General features: G+C 55.1%; 2 protein-coding genes across 2 annotated transcripts in view; both read left to right on the plus strand.

Moving 5' to 3' along the window:
- LOC141497082 (uncharacterized) overlaps nt 1-23489 on the plus strand; it is an 857774-nt gene that overhangs the window by 472848 nt on the left and 361437 nt on the right. The window lies entirely within an intron of this gene.
- BCR (BCR activator of RhoGEF and GTPase) overlaps nt 16509-23489 on the plus strand; it is a 49825-nt gene continuing 42844 nt past the window's right edge. Inside the window, exon 1 of the mRNA XM_074199665.1 lies at nt 16509-17963. Within this exon, the coding sequence (XP_074055766.1) occupies nt 16721-17963 (1243 nt within the window). The 5' untranslated portion in view covers nt 16509-16720. The remainder of the gene's footprint in view (nt 17964-23489) is intronic.

A 23489-nucleotide genomic window follows, 5' to 3' on the forward strand; every position in this document is an offset into this window, starting at 1 on the left:
GGGAGGCATGATTCTTGGGGGATGAGTCCTCTAGGTTAGAGCTAATGAAGCACCCTGAGTTGGAGGGTGGGGTCTTCACCGGAAATGGAAGTTTGGGAGAGGGAAAAAGTCTCAGGGAGAGTCCACAAGGTCTCTGGGACCTACTGTTGGAAATGTCCAGGAGGCAGCTGGGTACCAGGGCCTTGGGCCCTGGGGACTGTTCCAAACTGGATACAGAAATCTGGGAGCTAATGAGGCTATGGAGGGTGAGAGAGATGGGGAGGAGAGGGAGAGAGGAGAAAGGGAGACCCAGAGATAGGAGTGGGGGGTTGGTTGGTTCCCGTCCTGTATTACAAAACAGCCTGTGCACACTTCCCATTGCAGTGTATTGGACTGGCAGATCAGACCAATAAGGGCTCAGAGGCTCCATCCCAGGTCAGGCCCAGATGGTCCATATGAACACCTAGGCTGGTGTAAGAAAGCCGCCTTCCCCAAGAACTTAGAACCCCCATTAATGAAGCAGAGAGGATCCTTTATTGTAATGTTCTTAAGAATGGGTGACCCTCAAAATGGGCCTACCCAGGGCACAAAAGCCTTGCCTTTTTATTTCCTGTCTGAAAACACAAGTCTCTGCCATGTCCCCATTGGCTGGGTATTGCAGAGGTCAGAGGTCCCTCTGAAGTGCCTAATTCTCTCCCTGCGGGTCCCCAGTCCTTATCATACCAACCCTTCCCCACAATTTGGTGAACAGGCCCTTAAAGATGGAGAACCCAGATGTGTGAATCTGACATCTAGACTGGCACCAGTTTATTCATTAATTCACTCAATATTCACTCCTGTTGTAAGAAGCAGATTGTTTGATGGTTTTCCCCATCCTCCCTGTTATATAGCAACCCATTTTATTTTCTTCATCCTTCATCCATCCCTGTTTATCTGTGGGGTCCTGGGCCAGGGTCTCCTATGTTGCCCAAGAAGAGGGGGCTAGAGAGCAGAGTGAGCAGGGAGCTCAGAACAGCCCCCTAGGGACAGTTACCCTCTCACAGCAATAGGGCTATGAGGTGGGTGAGCCTCTGGCAAAGAGGCCAGAGAAAGGTGATCAGCAAGGTAGGAGGTGGGCCAGGAGAGCCTCCCATGACACCATCTCCAGGCATCTGGATTGATTCCTAACTGGCCACAGGCCCCAGGTAGCCCTGGAGGAGAAAGTGAGGCTGATGACTTGGCACAGCACTCCCTCACTCAAATCCAGTTCACTGCCATGTCGTGGCATCACCTCCCTGATGTCATGGTCTCTTCTTCAGGGGTGAGTGACAAACATCATCACATGACCTCCACTCAGAGAAGAGTCCTCAGGAGCAGAGGATGCTGCAGCAAGGACAGGAGGGAGGAGGGTTGGGAAAAACAGCCTGTTTGGGCAGTTAAGACATCACTGACCATTCCCTTTGGAGAGGACACTGTCAGCTGAGTGCTCAAGACCAAAGGCCTAGAAGGCTGAGGGCTGGAGAAGAAGTGGAGGCCATGAATGTTGACAACTTTTCAAAGATCTTGGCTGAGGGGCGGCTAGGTGGTGCAGTGGATAGAGCACTGGCCCTGAAGTCAGGAGGACCTGGGTTCAAATCCAACCTCAGACACTTAATAATTACCTAGCCATGTGGCCTTGGGCAAGCCACTTAACCCCATTGCCTTGCAAAAACTAAAAAAAAAAAGATCTTGGCTGGGAAAGGGAAGAGGGGTTTGGAGAGGAAGGGAGGTCTAGTGACTAAGGAGGGAGGAGATGGAAGCCTATCTAAAGGCAGAAGGGAAGGAGTTGAAGATGTGAGAGTGGGAGAATGGGGCTGCCATTTGCTGAAGATGGAAGGAGGACTGGAATCAAGAGCACCTGTGGAGGGCTGGGTAAGGACCAGGCCCGCCTCTCCGTCAGTGACAGGAGTGGAGGGACCTCAAGGGTGCTTAACATGCTTCATTTAGCAGCTCATAACTAGGAGCAAAGGATGCTCGTGGGGAGTAATCTGGGGTGAGCTCTGGCAAGCAAAGAGGGGGACCCAGCATTGGGATGGATTCTCTTGGATGGAGACTAGGAGAACAGTAAAGAGAGAGCCTCAGATGCATATCATGACACCACCTCCTGGATGTCATGATCTTTCAAGAACAAAGGACAAAGGGTGGCTAGATGGCACAGTGGAGTCAGGAGGACCCGAGTTCAAATTTGACCTCAGACATTTAATAATTATCCTGCTGTGTGACCTTGGGCCAAAAAAAAAGTAAAGGATAAACACCATCATCAAAAGGTGGTGGATGCCTGAAGAAAATCACTGGAGGCCCCAGGGATGATGAACACGGGAAATTCCCTAAGTCCTGAGGTGAAATTCAGATGATAGACCCCTGGTTTATCATTTTAGGGACCTGTCAAAAAAAGGAAATGGCATGACTGGGCTTTTGCTGGGGCCCTGCTGCCTCCGTGTGATGCCTGCTTCCTTTTCTAGTTATTCACTCACCACCCCTTTAACAATACCTCCAACATCTTGCCAATTCAGAGTCAGGCTCAGGGGCCTCCATTTTCTTCCCTTTTTTGATGATTGGGCCATTCCCTGTTCTGAGGTCATTGATGCTCAGTTGAGGCTTCTGGTCTGGGAGGACACAGCACTGGACGCCACAACAAAGGCCAAAGGCAATCTTATCTTCTTACTGCTAAGGGCCTTCTCCTTTCAAATCCATGGTGGAAGGTGGAAGAAAGGGAAGCCAAGTCCAACTTGGTTCTCTCTCTGACACTCATCTGCAGTCTTCACTGCCCTTCCAAGTCCCACCTCCTTCTGTTCTTGGGGGCCAGAGGTGGACTGCCCAGTGACCCCCCTGCCAAGTTCTCCTTGACCCTTGTTGGCTCGGGCATGTATATCAGAACTGACCTTTCCCAATGTCCTCTTGTGGTGCTGGCTGCTGGAATGCCCACATTTCAGTGACCCCCCACTTGAAGAGGGAGCTTTTGGGGTCCTGGGACTCAGGCAGCCCCAGGGAGACCTCTGCCCCTAGAGAAGAGGTTGGGCTTCAGGGAGAAATAGGCTCCTCCTCTCAAAGTTGGCTGATTTTGTGCTGTACCAGGCTGTCCTGACCCGTCCTAGGCTGGCCGCATTTCGCAGCCTGGGGGGGGGGCATGGGGGCCAGTCCCTGGCAGGGAGAGAATGAGGGTTCTGTAGTGCCTACAGTGTCAAGACAGGGCAACTAGGTGGCACAGTGGATAGAGTACTGGCCTTTGAGTCAAAAGGACTAGAGTTCAAATCCGACCTCAGACACTTGACTCTTGTTAGCTCTGTGACTTTGAACAAGTCACTTACCCTTGATCGCCTCATTGGAGGCCATCTCCGAGTGTCCTGATTCCTGTCTGGCCTCGGGACCCAGATGGCTCTGGAGGGGAAAGTGAGAATGTAGACTTAGCACAGCCCCCCCCCCCCCAATCTAATTCATGTGCTTGTCATGGCATCACTTCCCTGATGTCATGGTCTTCTTTGAGAAGGAAGGACAAACATCATCATTGTGTCATTGCTCCAAAGGGCACCTGGGGACACACCCAACACCTTGGGAGCAGGTTGGGGGTTCTGAGCATGGCACCCCTGGGCCCCACAGACAGGGGCTACGCCAGAGCCTCCTGTGGCTGAGGGATCTCCTATCTGGAGTGAGTGGTGCAGGCTCCACCTGATCCAACATCCAGTCTGCCCAGGGCTATGGGGAGGGTCACAGGAAGTTACCAGCATCTCTTGGCCTTTGTCCTCAGGTCCACTGACAGGACCTAAGGACTTCCTGGGACTGGCCAGACCCCCAAGGCCAGGACTCAAGCTAACTAGAAGGAAGTCGACTAGTTCCCTCAAGTTAGTTAGATGGGGCAACCGAGTCTAGGGAAGTCAGTGAAGGGAAAGAGGACAGAAGGAAGCTGACCTGGGGTCTGGCTGCTTTGCCATGTGGCTCAGAACTATGGCTGCAGTCAGGAGGGGCTCCTGCCCAGGTGCCAGGATGGAGTGTGCCCAGTGAGCTGCCAGTCACCCTCCTAGTGGGAGTTTCTTTAACAAATGTTTGTTCTTTGACTGTGTTCAGGTCCTGTTTGTGGGATGTCACGTGGGAAGGCTTTGGGTCATCCCTTCGCTGGTGATCCCTTCTCTTACGCTATCAATGAGCATATTCTGGGGAAAGGCTGCACACTTGCCTGGCTCAGCCTCTCAGATTCTGGAGTGGCCTCCTGCGATGGCCCCAGCCTTTTGGGCACACCTCCCAAACCTTTCCAGGGCTGGGTCTCTCTCTTGTAATTGGGGGGGGGGCTCCATTTCATTCAGGAGACTATCTCTAACATCTGGTTTGGTGAGAGAAGGCCTGGTGTCTGCCCTCTGGGAGGACATGACCAGTGAGTGCCTCCCAGAGGGGCCCCAAGGAGAAAGGACAGGCCATTCAGAGGGATCAGGGATGAGGGGGGCAGGGAAGCATCCCTGTGGACTAAGGATGAGCACTGCACCATGGCCACAGGGGCAGTTCAGCTGAATTTCAGAGCCCTTAGGGGAGCCTGCTGGCTCTGGGGTGGTAAGGGAAGCTGGTTGCCTGGGCCTCCAGTCTTCTACGGGGCCTGGGTCCAAATGGGCCTGCCAAGCAGGAGGGGGAGATGTTTCCAGGACAGGAGTGATTCATCTGGAATGTAGTCACCAACAGAGCGGTCCTGCCCAAGAGTCTGGCTGTTCTCAGGTCCCCCCCCAAATGAGCCTGGCTATTCTCAGGTGCCCCCAAATGAGTCTGATGGTTCTCATGAGCCTGACTGTGTTTTGGGGCCCCCCAGGTGACAAGCCTGGCTGTTTCAGACCCCTCCCCTCCCCCAAGGACCTGGCTGTTCTTGGGGACTGGAGCCAATGCCAGTCTCATTCTGCCCCTCAGACAAGGTGCCACATCAACACAGTTTGAAACTCCAGATGTGGGAAAGTTCCCTACTGTTTACCAAGTGCAGTATCCCCAGGCTCCTCTGTTCTTCTGTCTTGGGAGTCAGGGCAGCTCTGACACTCCTACCATCTGTCAGTTGGTGTGCAGATGAGGAGGGGGACCAGTCCCCCAGCTACCACCTATTGAGGTCCCAGACCTCCTGGGGGAGAAAAGAGGGGTTACTCACACCTTGCTACTTCCTGCAGAGGATACCCAGATATTCCTCTTCTCCCAGAGAAGACCCAGAAACCAGAGACAGCCTGGGCTGCAGTCCCCTGAGCCTCCACTGGTCTCAGGGACTCTCTTTGTTTGGTCTTACCATCCGCCAAGTCACCTTTTTTATTTTGGTCCTATGAGTCCTCTAAGGCTGTCCTGACTTCATGAAGAGCCCCCACCCAGATGAACAGAACCAGAAAAACACTGTCCACCCTAACAGCAACATGGGGGTGATGATCAACCTTGATGGACTTGCTCATTCCATCATTGCAACGTTCAGTGACAATTTGGGGCTGTCTGCGATGGAGAATACCATCTGTATCCAGAGAAAGAGCCATGGAGTTTGAACAAAGACCAAATTTAGGAAAAAACCTGCTATCTTATTGTCTGATCTTGTTATCTCTTATACTTTATGTTTCTTCCTGAAGGACATGATTTTTCTCTCATCATATTCAATTTGGATCAATGTATACCATGGAAACAATGGAAAGATTGGCAAATTGCCTTCTGGGGGGGGTGGGGGGAATTGTAAAACGAAAATAATTAAAATCCTTCTAAAAAAAGACCCCCCCATGTGATTGATATCTTTTGCTTTCTATCACCTTCATTTCCAAATCTATCCTCCATCCCCTACACAGTGAGCAGTCAGTTGAAGGGTCCATTGGATAGGAGCATGCCCAGTCATCTCTGCCTGCTGCCAAACCTCAAGTTTGGAAGACAGGAGGGAACGGGACAGACACAGAACCAGCAGGATGACAAATTAGAACTAGAAAGGATCTCAAAGGCCATGGAGACTTAAATTTGACATTTCAGGAAACAGTCCCTGTAAGGCTCAATAGACTTGCCCAAGATCACACACTGAGTCAGCATCAGCAGAGGGATTAAAACCTAGGACCCTGATCTCTGAGACTCCAGAGTCAATTTTTTACCTTAATGCATACCCTATTCTGTGCCCCTAGGCCCCCTACAAAAATGGAAGGGAGTTGCCTGTGCACAGTCTCCAGGGCCATGTTGTTTGGTCCATTCTGCTCATATCCACAATAAGAATTCCATTTCTTATTACTTTTTCTTCCATTTTCATTCTTGGAGTAATAGGGCATATTGTTTGGCAGGCTTTGCTTACTTTCCTCAGTCCCAGGGCAGATTTTTGCCTCTTTTCTTCTGAATTCTTCACATTGGTCCTTGCTGATTTAAGGGTCACCTTCCTGAAACACAAATGGCCTCAATATTCTGAAATAACTAAACACTTATGTTGTTTCCAGGTATTCCCTGTTACAAAAAATCCTGTCCCCCCAAGTGTTGGTGTAAATTGGAGCAGGAATGTGAAGACCTGGCAGGAGGGGGTCGGCTCTAGGGCTGTCTGATTGGCCTCGCCCTGGTCTCCATGTGTCCAGCCCCGATCCTGGATCCCCTGTCCATCACAGGCCCTGGGCCCCTCCTCCATCATCCAGTCTCTATCCTCTCGTCCAGCTCTGGCATCACCGCCCTCCCAGTTCCCTGGATGGAAACCCTCCAAGTTCTCCACTCTCCTCTTTTCCTCCCTCTCCCCTCTCAAGTCACTGGCCATCATCTCCCATTATTTCCCCCTCCAGACTTCTCTCATTTCTGTTCTTTTCTCTAGTGGGGCTGAGTGCCCCAGTGGGCATTGTCTGGTCATCTCCCTCTCACCCCCAGACTGTAATGATGGGCAACAACTATTCTAGCAAATTATTGATGAGAATGACTGAACACAGACAAGAGAAGTGACATGGACACCAATGAGAATTATTTTACTTGGACATTTAATGAAAAAACATCAATTTCTAGAACAGGAGACTTCAAGGGCTCCAAAACTCCTTGACCAACACTCGCCTTCCTTGACAAGCAGAGAAGACAGTTCAAGAGCAGCACTTAACTTGTTTCTCTCCCTCAGCTTCCCAGAGTTTCCAAAATCATCTTCCTACCACCCAGGTCTGAGCAACCCACTGCCTCACGTGACCAAGTTCCATAAACCAACTCTAAAGGGTCCACCGGAGCCCTCATCCATGCCAATCTGTTCTCCAGGCGCTGGGCTGATTCTGGGTTGGCCGGCAGGTGGCGCTTGAAACCGCCATCCTATTGGGTTGCTCTGTCCGATGCCTCAGTCAAAATTCCAGGCCACAGGATCCGAAGGGACCCCTCATTCCCCCCAAAGGAATCTTGCCCACCAAACCATCCCTCGAGGGGTAGGCCTCCCTCTTTTGTTTGATATAATTAGAGCTATTCAAAAAGGTTGTAGCCACTTCTGGAGTACAGGAGAGGAGCCCCAATTATGTCACCACAGACAATCCCAAATGCCAGGTTGGGCCAGCCTCAGCCCCAAACCTTCCTTCTGTCCAAGGGGACCCTTTAGTGCTGGTAGCCAACCTAAAGAACTTGGCTTGGGCCCCCAGCCCACCCCTCAGCCCACCCAGATGCTCACACAGTAATTTTTAATACAGTATTAATGAAACGAACCATGTCAATGGAGGAGGGAGGGAGAAAAGAAGCCCTAAACTTCTCTTTAGTAGGTGCCAAGCTACATGGGTTAAATGCTTTTTTTATTAGATCAACATTTGATTTCTTTTCCAATTCTATACTGGCTAAGGGCTTTTTTACAAATATTTTCTCATTTGGTCTTCATCATGATCCTGGGAAGTAGGTACCATTAATTTCCATCTCCAGAAAAGTAGAGACAAATAGAGGTCAAGCTCCTTGACCGACAAACACTCGCCTTCTTTGACAAGCAGAGAAGGCAGCCTAAGAGCAACACTTGTTTCTCTTAAAATCTTGTGATTGGGGGGGGGGGAGTAGCTAGGTGGTGCAGTGGATAGAGCATTGGCCCACCCCAGGGGTTAGGCAGACCTGAGTTCAAATCCAATCTCCAACACTTAATAATTACTTAGCTGTGTGGCCTTGGGCAAATCCTTTAACTCCATTGCCTTGCAAAAACTTAAAAAAAATAAAAAAAACTTGTGACAGTGGCTAATGGACTGATCAGGAGCAGTGGTGTTCCATAAAGCAGCAAGACAGATGTCATATGGTAGGGGAAAATGATTTAAAGAAAACTGATTGGGGCGGCTAGGTGGTGCAGTGGATGGAGCACAGGCCCTGGAGTCAGAACCTGAGTTCAAATCTGACCTCAGACACTTAATAATTTCCTAGCTGTGTGACTTTGGGCAAGTCATTTAACCCCTTGTAAAAACCAAAAAAAACCCAAAATATTGATTCAATTGAGGATTCAGTCATTCCAAGGGCATGTGAAGGTAGAAATGGGAGGAGTCCCTGAAGGGTCAGATTACAAGGTGTCTGAAGGATGGAAGATTCTCCGGACAAGGGGAAAAAATTTTCATAATGCCCCAAGAAGCAACTGAGTGAACAGCAAGAGTTGTGGCATCTCTTTGCCCACTTTCCCATCTCTGCCAAACTTGTATGAGACTCCTCCCCCAATGAGGGTGAGGGCATCAGTAGGGCATGGCAAACTTCTAAGCATTTTTTACACCTGAGTCCATCTGTACCATCCCTAACTGGAGGATGGAGAGAGAGCTCCTGGTTGCTGCTGGAAAACAAGCCTCCCATTCAGGGGAACAAGGGGTTGGGCCAGGGCCAGGCCTTCCATTCTGCCCAAGTGTCCGATTCTTTGAAAGGACCCCCCTCCCATCGCAAGCATCCATCAGCGTTGGAAGCCCAGGGCCCCGGGAGCCCCCCAACCTAGGCCTTCCCCGGCTGGAAGTCAAGTGGAGGCCTCAGACTGCATTGTTACAAATTTGGGAAAGTCGCTTTTCCCTTGATACTAAGTAGCCAAGTAGATACAATTGTATCTAGTTTGTAACCAGTGTGGGGAGGGGACCTGGGCGAAGACTCCCCCAGGCTGGCCATCTGCAGAGCAAGGAAGTGAAAGGGAAACAAAAACTTTTGAGGCTGGGGAGGGGGGCTCAATGGGGGGGGTCCCCGAGGGTCCTAGGAATACACAGACACACAAACTAGCAGGACAGGCCCCGACCTGGAGGTGCTGATGATGAGGGAAGGGAAGCAGCTTTGGACTATATACTTGGGGGATACTCTAGAGAGCCCGAGGGCCAGCCTGGGGATCCTGGGACGATGGGCCTTGAGGAGAGCCAGGGGTGATCACGGCTGGTCAGAGGGGAAGAGGGAAAGTGTTCCAGGTCAGGGGGGAGGGCTCCAAAAATGATCTCTTTGCACCCACAGCCAGGACTTCTCTTGTCTGGCTCCTCCCACCTCCCTTCTGTTTTCTTCTTTGCGGTTTTCCCATGTTTATTGTAGTAGTCTCTCTTGTAACAAATGTTCTTAGGGAATCATGTCTTTTTTTAAAAAAGTTTTTGCAAGGCAAATGGGGTTAAGTGGCTTTGCCCAAGGCCACACAGCTAGGTCATTATTAAGTGTCTGAGGTCATATGTGAACTCAGGTCCTCCTGACTCCAGGGCCAGTGCTCTATCCACTGTGCCACCTAGCCTCCCCTTATGGAATCATTTCAATTGTGTCTGACTCCCCTAGGGGGGCTCAGCCTTTGGATCTGACCCTAAAGGTCAGGGTCTCTAAGCAGCAGGGAGACAGGGTCCAGCTTCCCAACTGTACAAGGCTAGGCCAACAAGGTAATATGGTTTTCTCACCATTCCCATAACTGAATCAGAAAGGGACCTGAGCTCATTCCACACTGGAGCACAAGATGAGTCAGTGGGGTTCATTCCTCCAGCCTTGGAGGCAGGAGGACTCAAGTTCAAAGCTGACCTCAGACACTTGGCACTAGCTGTGTGACCTTGGGCAAGTCACTCCACCCTGGTTGCTTTGCATCCACTGGAGTCCTAGTCTATCATTAGCACAATGCTTGGCACATGGTTTCTACTAAATTCATTAACTGGGTGAGGGGATCTTCAGGCAGTGACTGGCCTGAAGAAAAGTGAAATTAAGGTTCTCTATCTCTACTGTGTCCCTCAGGGTAGAAAGGGAAGAAAGGAGCATTCTGTGGTACTTTGTGCTATAGCTCTGTGCTAAGGGCTCTACAAATAGCATCTCCTTTGCTATTATTATCTTCATTTTACAAGTGAGGAAACTGAGGCAGATCAGAGTTTAAGTGACTTGCCCAGGGTGACACAGCTAATAATGTGTCTGAGACTGGATTTGAACTTGTCTTCTTGACTCTGGGCCTGGTGGCACCCTCTAGCATTCTGCAGCAACCATGTGCTCAAGGACATATGGTGGCCTGTTGGGAGAACAGAACTTACTGGCCCTTCCCTCCCTAATGACTGCCTCCCAGACATCCTCCAGCCAGGCTCTGGAGAATAGAGAACCTTCTGGAATCTTTTGTACCAAGGCTCAGCATTCAAAGGCTCAGGCTAAGCCAGCAGGAGAGAGTAAGGGAGGGGCCCTCCTGCAGGGAGGTTCCCTGGGCCTCCCCAAGGGCCATGGAGCAGCCTTGTAGGGCAAGCTCCCAGAGGACTTGGACTTGATCCCCTCCCCAACTCTGGGAGGGCAGAGGGCTGCTCTGTTTGGAATTCCCAAGGCTAGCGTTTGGCTGTTATGATTCAAACTTTGGAACATTCCAGTTTATTAAGGCATGGTGGATGTCCATTGTCTATTAATCTGGGACCAGTCTCCTTCCTCAGTTTTGGGCCTGACTACAGGGGAGAGACACTTTTATACCATAAAAACGATGAATAAGGAAACAATGCAAGATTAGGCAATCTGATTTCTAATTGGAGGACAGATTAGGGACTCCCTTTGGGAGGCAAGAATGACCAGGTATGATTTCCTGTACTCAGAAGGGGAGGTGATCCCACAATGTGTCTGCAAACAATCAAAGAAACACGGAGACAATAATTAATGATCAGTGTGGGGGGCAGTTTTCAGATAAGACACTGAGCTGTTGGAGACCTCTAAATGTGAGAAAAGTCCCTGGCTCAGCCTTTGGATCTGACCCTAAGGGTCAGGGTCTCTAAGCAGTAGGGAGGCAGGGTCCAGCTTCCCAACTACACGAGGCCAGGTTCCAACAAGGTATACAGTTTTCTCACAATTCCCATAACTGAACCACAAAGGGATTCGAGCTAATTCTACACTGGAGCACAAGATGAGTCAGTGGGGTTCATTCCCCTGCCCCCAACTTGCATCTCCAAATTCCCCAATTCCCTGAAATTTTTGGATTCGTGGTGGGGGGAGTCGGTGGCCCACCCAGGGAGAGGGGCAATAGGGATCCAGAGCCCAGCCAAACCCAAAAGGCAGAAGAGGGGAGCCCTGAAACCACAGTTTAGGCTGGGCCCTTCCTTGCAGAGGGTTCCAAGCCCTGCAGAGAGAAGCAGCTGTTTACTGTGCCAGGAGAAGCCCCTGCCAGGCAACAGTGCCAGTGTCCTCAGAAGCTCCCATTACCATTTGGATTCTGTCCTTCCATGAAGTCCAAGGGCCAGCGTGGATTTGCCACCCAGACTTTTCCCTTCTAGTCAAGAGGGACTCCGAATATGTCAGACCACGGTGGGAAGAGCTGGAAGGCCCTTCTTGGTTCCGTCTTACAGAAGAAACTGAGGAAATCTGAGAGCAGGGGAGGGTGGAAGTGGCCTGGAGCTCTCTGGCCTGCCACCCTGTCTGTGGTCGGGGTTCCCTAGAGCAGAGAAGTAAGACCAACCTAAATCACCTCAGTAGCTATCCGCAAAGTCCAGGCCTTGGCCTAGGGCAATGGAAGCATAGGCAGGTATTGGGCTGACCTGGGGAGGCTGAGGCCTACTGTGCCACCAGGGCATGGCCACAGGGAGCCACTTACCACGAGTGGAAGCCTCAGGAGCTGCCATCATTCTCTTTTTCTCCAGGGAGCAGAGGATGGACTGGAGAGATACCAAAGCAGACACCCCCCAACTCTTGTACTAGTCCAGGTGTGAGATGATGATGATCTGCCCCGGGAATGGGGCTCTGTGTGTGTGTGGGAGATCAGGAAGGGGCTGCAGAGGTGGAATCGACTGACCCTGGCACCATATTGGATCTGGGGGGCAGTGAGAGTGTGAGAGACTGGGAGGAGGGGGTGTCTTCTTTAATAAGGGGTAAGTGGAGGATAGTTTGAGGGGTCACTTTTAGACATGCTGAGTTAAAGACGTCTAACTGTCCATCCAACGTGAGATGTCTGAAAGGCAGGTGCAGATGCATGATGGGAGGTCAGTGGAAAGACTGGGGCAGGAGGATCGTTAGCACAGAGATGGTTATTAAGCCCTGGGAGTTGACGAGATCATCTAAGGGAACAGGAAAGAGAGAGAGGAGCAGAGTGCCCAGGACAGGACAGGGCCTTGGGGGGTCTCCTTCCTACAGTGAGAGGAGTGGCCTGAAGGAGGGTCATGCAGAGGAGACCAAGGAAGATCCTGGGGTCAGAGAGGGAAGAGAACAGAAAACAGAGTCCAGGAGGAGAGACTGAACAGCACTGGTGTTCAAGGCTGTAGCGAAGGGGGAAGGAAAGGGTAGAAACATTTATCTGACATCTATTATTTACCAGACAATGAACTAAACGCTTTATAATATGTCATTTAATTTCACAATAGTACTATGAAGTGAATGGTATTGTTTTCTCCACTTTACAGATAAAGAAACTGAGGTTAAGTGGCTTAGTCAATAGAATACAGTTAGCAAGTATCTGACCCCAGGAAGGGCAGCTAAGTGGTGCAGTGGATAGAGCACTGGCCTTGGAGTCAGGAGGACAGGAGTTCGAATCCAGCCTCAAACACTTGACACTAGCTGTATGACCTTGGGCAAGTCACTTAACTTTGATTGCCTTGGATCCAGAGACATCTCCAGTGGTCCTGATCCATCTCCTGGATCCACTGGATCCAGATAGCTCTGGAGGAGACAGTGAGACTGGTGACCTGGCATAGTCCCCTCCCCCCGATCAAATCCAATGCACGGGCTTGTTATGGCATCACCACCCTGATACTGCCATCTTCAATACATCATCCCGACTCCAGCTCCAAGGCTCTGGGCATGGGAGGCTGCCTCAATGGGTCAGGAGGCTGAGCATTGAGAAAAGGGCAGTAGATGGGTCAGACAGCAGAGGGCAGAAGGAAGAGAGGCAGTGGGTGGATGTAGCCAGGGAGCAAAGAGAAAGGATGGCTCCTGAGGAGGGTGGAGGAGCCCCCAGCTGCAGCAGATGGCTGCTTGCGGCTTGGGCAGGCAAAGGAAGGCCATAGCCTAGAACATGGCAACCTCTTCCCATGAGACATGGAAGAAGGAAACAGACGGTGTTTCTATTCTTTGACCTCATTCTTTTATGGAATGGGAAACAAAGGCAGAGTTGGACGAGCCAGGCAGGTTGGAGGCAGTGCCTGGGCTAGACTCCAGGTCTCCCGGGTGCCAGTACATGCCTTGGGACTCTGGGTCTGTCCCTGCCGGAAACAAAGCCGCCTTGTCCAGCGTTTCCCTTCTCTCTCTTGGCGCAGCTGGCAAGGCTGGCGAAGCTGCCTTGAGTCCCTGGGGGTGGCTCTGCTCTACTTTTCAGAGCATTCAGCCTAAGAAGCTCAGGGGGCTGTCAGGAAACCTCTGCTCAGATATCTGACTCCTGGGGTCCCCAAGGACTGCTGGGGGGGGCCCAGTCCCATCAGAGAGGCGGGGTGCCCCAGAGCCTAGCTACCCACCCCCAACTTAGAGAGTTTCCAGGGATCCAGGCCTTCCTAGAGCCTAGTAGACTAGGCCTCTTCCCTACAGGGAGGGCAGGCCACTGGGAGCTCTGACAGGGGGAGCCAGTGGACTTGGTCACATGACCCATGGCAGCCTGGAGGAGGGGAGGGGGCTGGACCATGGCTCAGCCCACAGAGGAGGGGGAAGGGCTGAGGCAAAGCCCTTTCCTGGGAGCATCTCTCCCTAGGCTGGCTCAGTTGAGGCCTAGGCTGGTTCCAGGCTCCTGGGAGGGATGGGGGTACTAGGAAGCTGCCCCATGGGCATCTGCTACTGCCAGACCTCAAGCCAAGGGAGTGCCATGGCTGCTGTGGGCATGAGGCCGAGCAGAGGCTCTGGTAGCCAGGCCCAGGTTTGTCCCTCAACTTGGAAGAGGTGACACCGTGGGGTTCTTCCCAGCAGAGGGAGGTCTGGAGCTGGCTGCCAGCCTCCTCCTCCTCATTGGAAGAGATAAGGAGCCGGGCCTCCTTTGTTGTTCCTTCCCTGGCTGCTCAGGGACCTGGACAGGGAAGGGAGGGGTTCTTGGGGTGCTCCCACTCCTTCTGCATGGGGGCAGGCCTCTTGACCTCCTGGCACTCTCCCTCCTCTCCCAGCCCTGGCACAGCCTAATGGGAGAGAGATGGCATCTGACTAGTCAGGGTCCAGCAGGCCCAACTTCCTTCAGGGCCTGAACCCCTAACATTATTGTTTAGAGACAGTGGAGCCCATATGCTGACCCTCCCCTTCCCCCCACCTGAAGCCCCAGTCTTAGAGGTTGGCTCTGGGCTTCAGCCAGCCTTTGTTTTATTCCAGGAAAGACAAACAGGCCAGAGGCTTCCCAGGGCCTTAGGCCTCACAGCCCCAGGTGCTGCTGGGAGAGCTTGTCCAGAGGCTCCTTAGCTGGGGTGAGAGCCTGTCCATGGGTGGTGGGGCAGGTGGCAGGGGGCCTGGGACCAGAGGCTGATGTGTAGAGAGGAAACATCTCCAGCCCCGCCTAGGCCTTCTCTGCAGGACGGGCCTCCTCCTCTTCCTCCTCCTCCCTTTCCTCTTCTTCCTCTCCTCCTTTCTCCTCCTTTCCCTCCTCTTCCTCCCCCCTTCCTCTTTCCCCACCTGATCATTCACTGGCAAAGGAAGAGATGGGGATCCCGTGGGTGTTTTTACTGGAGAGGTGGAGGTGGGGAAGGGGCGTCCACAGCCACCAGGTACAAGTGGCGGCAGGGCAGGAGGCCAGAGAGGCTGACTGACCTTGTTCTTCCTGTCCCCCCCCCCCCCACCCAACTGGGCAGGGCCCAGAGCAGTGGGGTGGAAGGTACTAGGGCAGATTTTGGCTCCATGGATGGAAAAACCTAATTATGTGAATAAGCAAAGGACTAGTGATTTCATCCATGTGGAAAACTCGCACTCCACCCCCTTCCCAAGCCTCGGAAGAGGTAGGAGGTAGGTGAGCCCTGGAGGCTCATGGGGCTGGAGGCAAGGGCAGCTGGCCCAATGAGTGTGGGGTTCAAGCAGAGGCTTCATCCCTGACCACAGGACTTGGAAGGGTAGGCTCAGCTAAGGGCTCTGAGCACCTCTGCTTGGGGGGCTCCCTAGGGACTGGGCCTGGGCTGGGGCCTCCTGGGCTTTGGCAATCAACTTGGGGAATGCCCTGGATCTTGGGGGAGGGATGCCCTGGAACTGGGCAGGTTGGTGCCCACCCTCCTGCTTTTCTCAGGGTCTGTTCCAGATTGCCATCATCCGTGCTGCCTCTCAATTTGTTCTCAGTGGCCCAGGAAGCCCTACCCCACCCCCTGCAGAGAGGGTCCAGTGGAGACCTTGGGGCACCCACGGACCCTAGAAGCAAGCAACCTGGGGCCCTCCCTAGCTCCAGGATCCTTCTCTGTGCAATGCCGACCTTCTACCAGAGAGCTAGCCTCCCTCAGAGCCCTTCCAGGGCCAAGCTGCTGCTGGCTCTTGAGGGACACCTTCGGTTTCCTCCCAGGGGCCCCTTATTGAGGATGGACCAGCTTGGGGGGGGGGGAAGTGGATGGAGTGCTGGCCCTGGAGGGGGCGAGACAGCTTCTGAGTTCAAATCCAGCTTCAGGTACTGGTTAACCCTGTGACCCTGGGCAAGTCACCTGGCTCTTTTTGCCTCAGTTTCCTCATCTGCAAAATCAGCTGGAGAAGCAATTGCAAAGCACTCCACTATATCTCTCCCCAGAAAACCTCAAGCGACTTAACCCTGCTGAACCCCAAGCTGGTACAAAGCAAGGGCACTGGGATGTGGGGGGGGTGAAGGGGATGGCAGGGGAGAGGCTGCGTCAGGGCTAGGGCTTGAGGGAGGGCTCGGGCCGGAGTCGGGGTCCTCAGCAGGATCGGAACTCAAGGCCGAGGGTGTGTGTGTGGGGGCGCCCGCCTGCCTGCCCCAGTGTGCGCCGGCGTGGGCTCCTTTAAGAGCCCCGCCCCACCGTGGCCTCGCCCCTTCCTGCGCCGGAGGCGGGCGGGGCCCAGGCGGCCAGAGGAGGCCGGGCCGGGGCGGGGGCTGAGCGCCGGGGGACCCAGGCCCACAGGCCGCGCCTGCCCAGCCTCCCCGGAGCCCCGGAGCCCCGGAGCCTCGGAGCCTCAGAGCGGGGCTGGGCCGAGGAGGAGGAGGAGGAGGAGGGGGGAGGAGGGGGGAGGAGGAGGAGGAGGAGGAGGAGGAGGAGGAGGAGGAGGAGGAGGAGGAGGGAGGAGCAGCCCCCTCCCCAGAAGCCCCTCCCCTCCATCCCCAGTCCGGCCGGGGGGCATTGTTTCCCCGGCAGGTCCGGACGCGGAGGCTGGCGGGCGGGGCCATGGGGGCCCGGGCCCCTCTGCCGCCGGCCGGCCGGGCTAGGGGGGTCCCCCCCGGGGGCCTCTGAGGCCAGCCCGCCCCCTCTCAGGCGCCCCCCCCCCCCGCCGCGGTCCTCCTCCCGGTCCTCGGGCTCCGGCGGCCATGGTGGACCCCGTGGGCTTCGCCGAGGCGTGGCGGGCGCAGTTCCCCAGCTCGGAGCCCCCCGCCATGGAGCTGGGCTCGGTGGGCGCCATCGAGCGGGAGCTGCAGCGCTGCCAGGCCTCCATCCGCAGGCTGGAGGTGGAGGTCAACCAGGAGCGGTTCCGGATGATCTACCTGCAGACGCTGCTGGCCAAGGAGCGCAAGAGCTATGACCGCCGCCGCTGGGGGGGCCCCCCGGGGCCCGAGCCCGAGCCCCCGGACGGCCCGGTGGGGGGCCAGCGGCAGCCGCAGCCGCAGCAGCAGCCGCCGCAGGGAGAGCCTCAGGGGCCCCCCCAGCCTCAGGGACCCCAGGGGCCCCAGGGGCCCCCCCAGGCCCAGACTCCCGGGCGGCCCCCGGACGACGGCTCGCCCCAGCCCCCCCGAGGCGGCAGTGGCGGCAGGGTCCAGCCGCCCAGCGTGGCCGCTCTCAGGTCCACCTTCGAGAGGGCCGTCCCGGGGGGCGTCAGGCCCTTCTACGTGAACGTGGAATACCACCACGAGCGGGGGCTAGTCAAGGTCAACGACCGGGACGTGTCGGAGCGCATCAGCTGCCTGGGCAGCCAGGCCATGCGGCAGGAGCGCCAGAAGGCTGCCCTGCTGCCCCCCACCGGGCCCCCCGCCGGACTGGCCCCCGAGCCGGGGGGCGAGTATGAAGACGCCGAGCTGAACCCCCGCTTCCTCAGGGACAACCTGCTGAGCGCCCGGCCACCCGGCGCCCCGCCCCAGCCCTACCAGAGCGTCTACGTGGGGGGGACCCTGCTGGGGGATGAGGCCCGGGGGGCCCCGGCTGCCTGGCGCGAGCAGGACAAACCCCTGACCTGGCCACGCCGCTCCTACTCCCCCCGGAGCTTCGAGGACATCGGGGGCGGCTACACCCCGGACTGCAGCTCCAACGAGAACCTCACGTCCAGCGAGGAGGAGGAAGAGGAGGAGGAGGAGGACGAGGAGGACTGCTCCTCGGGGCCCAGCCCCACCGGCGGGGGCCACCCGGCCCGGCCCCGGAGCCGCTCGCCTTCCCTCCACTCGCAGCAGTCCCTGGACAGCAGCAGCAGCCCCCCGACCCCCCAGGTCCAGAAGCGGCCCCGGCCCGGCCAGGTCGTGGTGGCCGAAGCCACCATCGTGGGGGTCCGCAGGACCGGCCAGATCTGGCTTGAGGACGAGGCCGTCAGGGGGCCCCAGGAGGGCGCCTTCCATGGAGAGCCAGGTGGGCATCCCGGGGGGGGAGGGGAGGCTTTGGTGGGCATGGGAGCAAGATGTCTGTCTGAGGAGGTGCTGGGTAGATGGGGGGGTGACCTGTGAAGCAGGGAAGAAATATGGGGTACTGGGGAGGGGAGAGGCAAGTGGGGGTGTGACTTGGGGAGAGAGAGGCCGGTGAGGCTGTGTGACTTGGGTGGGGGAAGAGGCAGGTGAGGAGGTGACTTAAGGGTGAGAGGCAGGTGGGGGTGCTTGGCACAGGGGGTCAGAGACCAGCTTGGATTGGTCCCCGGCTTCTGGGGCCTCAGGGATCCGGCCCTGTTATCTCTGGGCAGCAGAGAACAGAATCTGCTTTTGTAATCTTTCCCCCGCCCCCCTCACCTTCCCACTTTCCTGGGCTCAAGCCGGAAGGAAGCTAGGAAGCTGGCTTTCTGCCCCTGGGAGGTGTCTGGCCCCTAGGCATGTGGCTGCCTCTCCCCCAGGCCCTGGGCCCTCCTGGGTAAGCCATCCCAACCTGCCTCTTTGTCCTCCCCTGCCCCCCACCCCCACCCCCTGTAGTTCCTCCCTGGTTCTGCCCCCTGGTGCAGCCTCCTCCTCCGGCCTGACTCACTCAGCTGGCTTTGACTTGGGTGGGTTTGGTCTGGGGAAGACCAGGCCTGTTCTGGGGTGCCAGGTGATCAAGTCAGCCAGGGTCGAGCAGGAATTAGGGGGCCTGGGACTGGATCCTTTTCCCATGGGACCTGTCAGGGAGGGACGCCTCCCTTCCTGCGGGGCGGTCTCTATGTGTCGGAGCCTCCGGCAGCTTGGGGAGATGTAGGCAGGTGGGTGCAGTGGGGCCTTGTGGTGCATGGAGGCTGGATTGGGAGCCCCAGAGTGGGGAAACTGGGCACCCCCAGGAGAGTTGGGCTTGGAGTCACCAGAGTGTTAGCCTGTGCTCAGACTCTGGGACTGGCTGGGGAAGCTGGCAGTGTCCCTGACCTGATGGGCAGGCACAGCCCCCCATCCTGGCTGGGTTGGCATCACCCAGAAGGGGCGAGCAGGCAGTGGGTGCTCAGAGCCCTCCCTGGTGCTGTCCGAGTTTGGGAATACTAATATCATTCTTCTAATAACTATCAACTTCCACCTCCATCCATTTGGTCCTCACAACAACCTTGGGATGGAGGGAGGCCCCATTACAGAGAAGGAAACTGAGGTAGGCAGAAGTGGAGTGCTTTGCTCATGATCATGCTTTCAGCCAGCCCAGTGCTCTGTGACCTGGGGTCCTCACCTGCTGGCGCCTCCAAGTTTAGCCTCCCCAGTCTGTTCTGCAGTGTCCCACCTCCACCCCTGATTGTTACCCTGGACAGTGTGTTAGGACTCTGTAGTCTGTATGAGTTCTCCCCATTGGGGGCTCATCTGGGGAACGGGAAGCTGCCGAGAGCCCCTCCTGGGCAGGGGTTGGGCCGGTGTGGTGAGGCTGGGGTCACTGGCACTCACACTCTCAGGAGTCTGCTCCTGAAGCCTTTTGTCCCAGGGTTCTGAGGGGCTCATCTCCGTGTCGCTGCCAGGGAGTCAGGCCCCCGGCCTGCCTTCTGGGGGGTCACCCAGGGGTCTCTTGCCTGTCAAAGTTTCTCAGGAAAAGAAAGATGGGGAAAATCCAGGGGTCAGAGAGGGCCAGGAGAGAGGGTGCTGCGCCAGCCCTAGCAGACCTGCTGTTTGGGAAGAGAGCGGGTAGCCAGCACCTGTTGCCCGCCAGCACCTGCTGCCCGCCAGAGAATACTGTTGGACTCTGCCCTCCTTCCAAGCTTTCTTTTCAAGGACCCTTGGTCTGGATCCTGAGGAGAATGGTGTAGCTGGCCAGCCAGATGCCCTTCCAGTTGGGGATTCCTTAATAGCCATAAAAAACTGTAGAGGGGATGGCTAGTCAGTGGGCTCTAGTTCAGCCTGGGATCAGGTGAGATTGGCCTTCTCAGCGCCAAGAGGATGGCAGTGGGGGACGACTGTGAGCGAGGAGTGAGTCACTGGCTCCCCACCCCACCTCATCATCCTCTGTCATTCTAGGGTAGGGATCTGCCAAGGAAGGTGGGTGGGTAGCAGGCAGGTGAGGTAGGCAGGAAGGTAGGCAGGCAAAGAAGCAGGCCCCATGTGGGTGAAACAGGAAGTTGGGCAGCAGGCCATTGGATGAGGTAGCGGGCAGTGTGTGGGCAAGGTGGGCAGTTGCTACCTTCTCTGCTTACCTTCCTCAGAGGGGACCTTCTTCATAGGTCTGAGGGGCAGCCCTCAGCTTCTCTTTCTGTGGGTGGGTGCCTGGTCTGGGTGGGGCTGGGCAGGTAAGTGGTTTCTGACCCATTTGTGAAGGTAGTCCCAGCTCCCATCTCCACATCCTTGGCCTAGTGACCTTCCCCAAGAGCACATCTCTGGCCTCATGTCTCTTCCTGCGCCCCCTCCCCTACCACTCATGTGCCCAGGTGTCTGAGGCTTCAGAGCCCTTTCTCAATCTTTCCCTCCTTTGCTTGCCAGCAGCCAGGCCCTGTCTGCTGGGCTGGGCCCCTCCACTGCAGCGCATGGCTTTCTTCCCAGGAACCTCTCCTAGTCAAGGTTGCTCCAGGATTTGCCCCTGGCCATCTTCCCTGAGCTCTTCTTTACCTGGAGAGCATCCCTCCCCTCTCCCCCCATTGCCCTGAGGACAAGCCTGTATTGCTAGCCCTTCCTACCCCCATGCTTGTCTACCTGGCCTCCTTGCCCACCTCCTGCTATTCTTGTGACCCCTTCTCTTGGCCTCTGGGGTTAGCTGAGTGCTTGACCCCCTGCTCCTCCATCGCCCTAGGGGTTGGGGTTGTTCCCTCTCCTCTGGATGCTGTTGACCAGTGGTCCTCCTCTGATGGCTCTGCACCCAGCATTGAGGCTTTTGGGGCTTGAGGGAGCCTTGATGGGGGCTCTTCTGTGGTTGAGAGCACCTGCAGCTGGGGTTCCTCTGCCCTGCTGGTGGAGGAGACGGGGTCCTACCTGGATGTAGCAGGCCTGGGTAATGGGGGCTGGGCTCGATTTGTCTGAAAAGAGAGAGCACCCAAGCATTGTCCCTGGGACTGACCTTTGGGTGGGAGGTGGCCTGACGGGCTCAGTAGCACTGGCACTCCCCCGCCTGTCCCTAGACCTGAGGGCTGTCACCAGCTGCCACTTCTCTGACCCCCCCCGTTCTGATCCCCTCCTATCCTGGTGACACCCTCCTCTCAGTTCATCTCCTTCTCCTCCTCAGAGCCCCCACCCCAGCTTGATGATGCTTTCCCTCCCTCCTTTTTTTGGGGTCCACCCTGGCAACCTTCCTGGAGGGGGCAGAGATGTTAAGGGCATAGGCCAATCAACTCCACCAGCCTCTGGTACTCTGGTTAAGAATTTGGAAGCCATGGCTAGGTGGTGCAGTGGACAGAGCACTGGCCTTGGAGTGAGGAGGACCTAAGTTCAAATCTGGCCTCAGACACAATAATGACCTAGCTGTGTGGCCTTGGGCAAGTCACTTAACCCCACTGCCTTGCAAAAACCTTAAAAAAATATTTGGTAGCCAGTGGAGGAAAACTACACACTGGGAAAGGGTGCTTTTCAATCCAGTGTCCCAGCTAGGTGAGTCAGGGTACTGAAGACCCCACAAAGCAGTCCACCTATCATGTGCCAGCACAGAGACTCACCTTGGCTGGCATCTCTAATTCTTAGACAAAACCTTTGAATCTTTGACAATCGCCCTACACAAAGCAGTCCACCTATCATGTGCCAGCACAGAGACTCACCTTGGCTGGCATCTCTAATTCTTAGACAAAACCTTTGAATCTTTGACAATCTCCCTAAAGCTTCCCTTGGCAACCGAGTGGAGGAGCCCCTTTTCCATGCCCCCCCCCTCCATGTAAACAGTGGAGATGGTAGGCGAAGCCTGAAGGATGACTTGCAGCGGGTGTTCTCCTGAACCTTCCTATGATACTATCTTCCTTGGCCCTTCCCCCCACCCCTGAGCAGCTTTCCTGGGAGCTGGTCCTGGGGTGGGGGAGACAAGAAACCCCTGAAGTGGGCCTTTGGAGGCTGCTGAGAGGCTGGGGTTATTTCTGTAGGTGGAGGTTTGATCACCCCAGTCTAGGTGAGGATGTCAGGCTGGGACCTGCACCCACAGCTGGACCAGCACTGAGCCCTGCTCTGCCTTTGTTTCTCAGTAGCTGGTGCTTCCCCAATGGACAGAGGGAGGGAAGCTTTGTTTTGGGTGGTGATGGATAGCTGGTCCGGCTCACCCCTGGGTCCCTTCTTAGCCTTCATCCTCCTTGCCCTTCCTGCAGCTGTCACTCCTATGACATTCCCCACTCTGGCTTCTGTGAGGGTGATAGAGTGGGGGCTTTCCCTCCTCCTTCCAGGCCTAGCCTCCCCACCTCGTCTTCCCTCAGTCCTTGGGTTAGTCATTCAGTCTGCAAACCTTGTTGGGCCAGGTCCTGGTCCAGCGCTAAGAGGAAGGTTGTGAAAATCATAATGGGAAGGTCCTGCCTCATGGAGTGACTGACCTTGGTGAGGGGAGGATGCTCCATGACAGCTCAGTTATCTTTTTAATAAGTATTTCATAGGACCTACCATTTGCCCAGGGCTTTACAAATAGCTCTTGATTCACAGTCATCCTGTGAAGTAGGCACAGAGAAGGTGCTGTGAAGTAGGTGAAGTAGAGGAAATGAAAGCAGATTAAGTAATAAAGTGACTTGTTCCAAGGTCACGTGGCTGGATTTGAACTGGGATCTTCCCTCAACTGTCTATACACTTCTTGGAATTAATCAGAACATTGTGAGATAGCTTGGGTCAAGAATTTGTGTAAAAGGGCCTGGGAATGGACCCGTGGTTGGGTGCAGCTCACCTCTCTGGGAGCAAAAGGAGGAAGTCCATAGCTTTAGAAACAGATTGGAGAAGAAGACCCTGTCTGAGGGGAAACCTAGTGGAAGGTTAGCCCTTTCCTTCACCTTCTCCACTCTGTCAGGAATGCTCCTCAGTGGGGACTCAGAGTGATTCTGACCTAATGGAGAACTTTTTATCTAAAACAAACTCCCCTTCAAAGGAATGAGTTGTAGTGGGAGGTGAGCAACAAGCTTGTCTAGGGTGCCTCCCCCCTCTGGAAATTTTGGTACTATGCTCATATTGTATATGTTGGGTTTTCTGGACTTTTCTTGGGAGCAGGTTTCCTGCCTTTCTAGTCCAGCATCAGATTTGAAGCATTTCATTTGAAAATATGTGGTCTGGGACTTCCTCCTATTGCATATTGCCCCAACTTTGGAGGGAAATTGGCTACACTCTCCATTTGCATCATTGGAATTGGGCAGATTGTTCTCCGGTGACTCGGGCATGTCTCTTAGTCAACGGTACCTAGCCAGCACTGTCTAAATGTTAGGACTGGTTGTTGAGAGTTGTCGATTTGTCCCCAGTGATAAATGAGGAGATGTGCTTAGCATGGTGATCAACACCCATTAGGTGCTTCATAGATGTGGGTGGACTTCTGGAGGTCTGAGGAAGTGGATTGTCCCCTAAGGAGGTGTTCTGGGAA

The sequence above is a fragment of the Macrotis lagotis genome, chromosome X (genome assembly GCF_037893015.1).
Source record: "Macrotis lagotis isolate mMagLag1 chromosome X, bilby.v1.9.chrom.fasta, whole genome shotgun sequence".
In the NCBI taxonomy this organism is placed as follows: domain Eukaryota; kingdom Metazoa; phylum Chordata; class Mammalia; order Peramelemorphia; family Peramelidae; genus Macrotis; species Macrotis lagotis.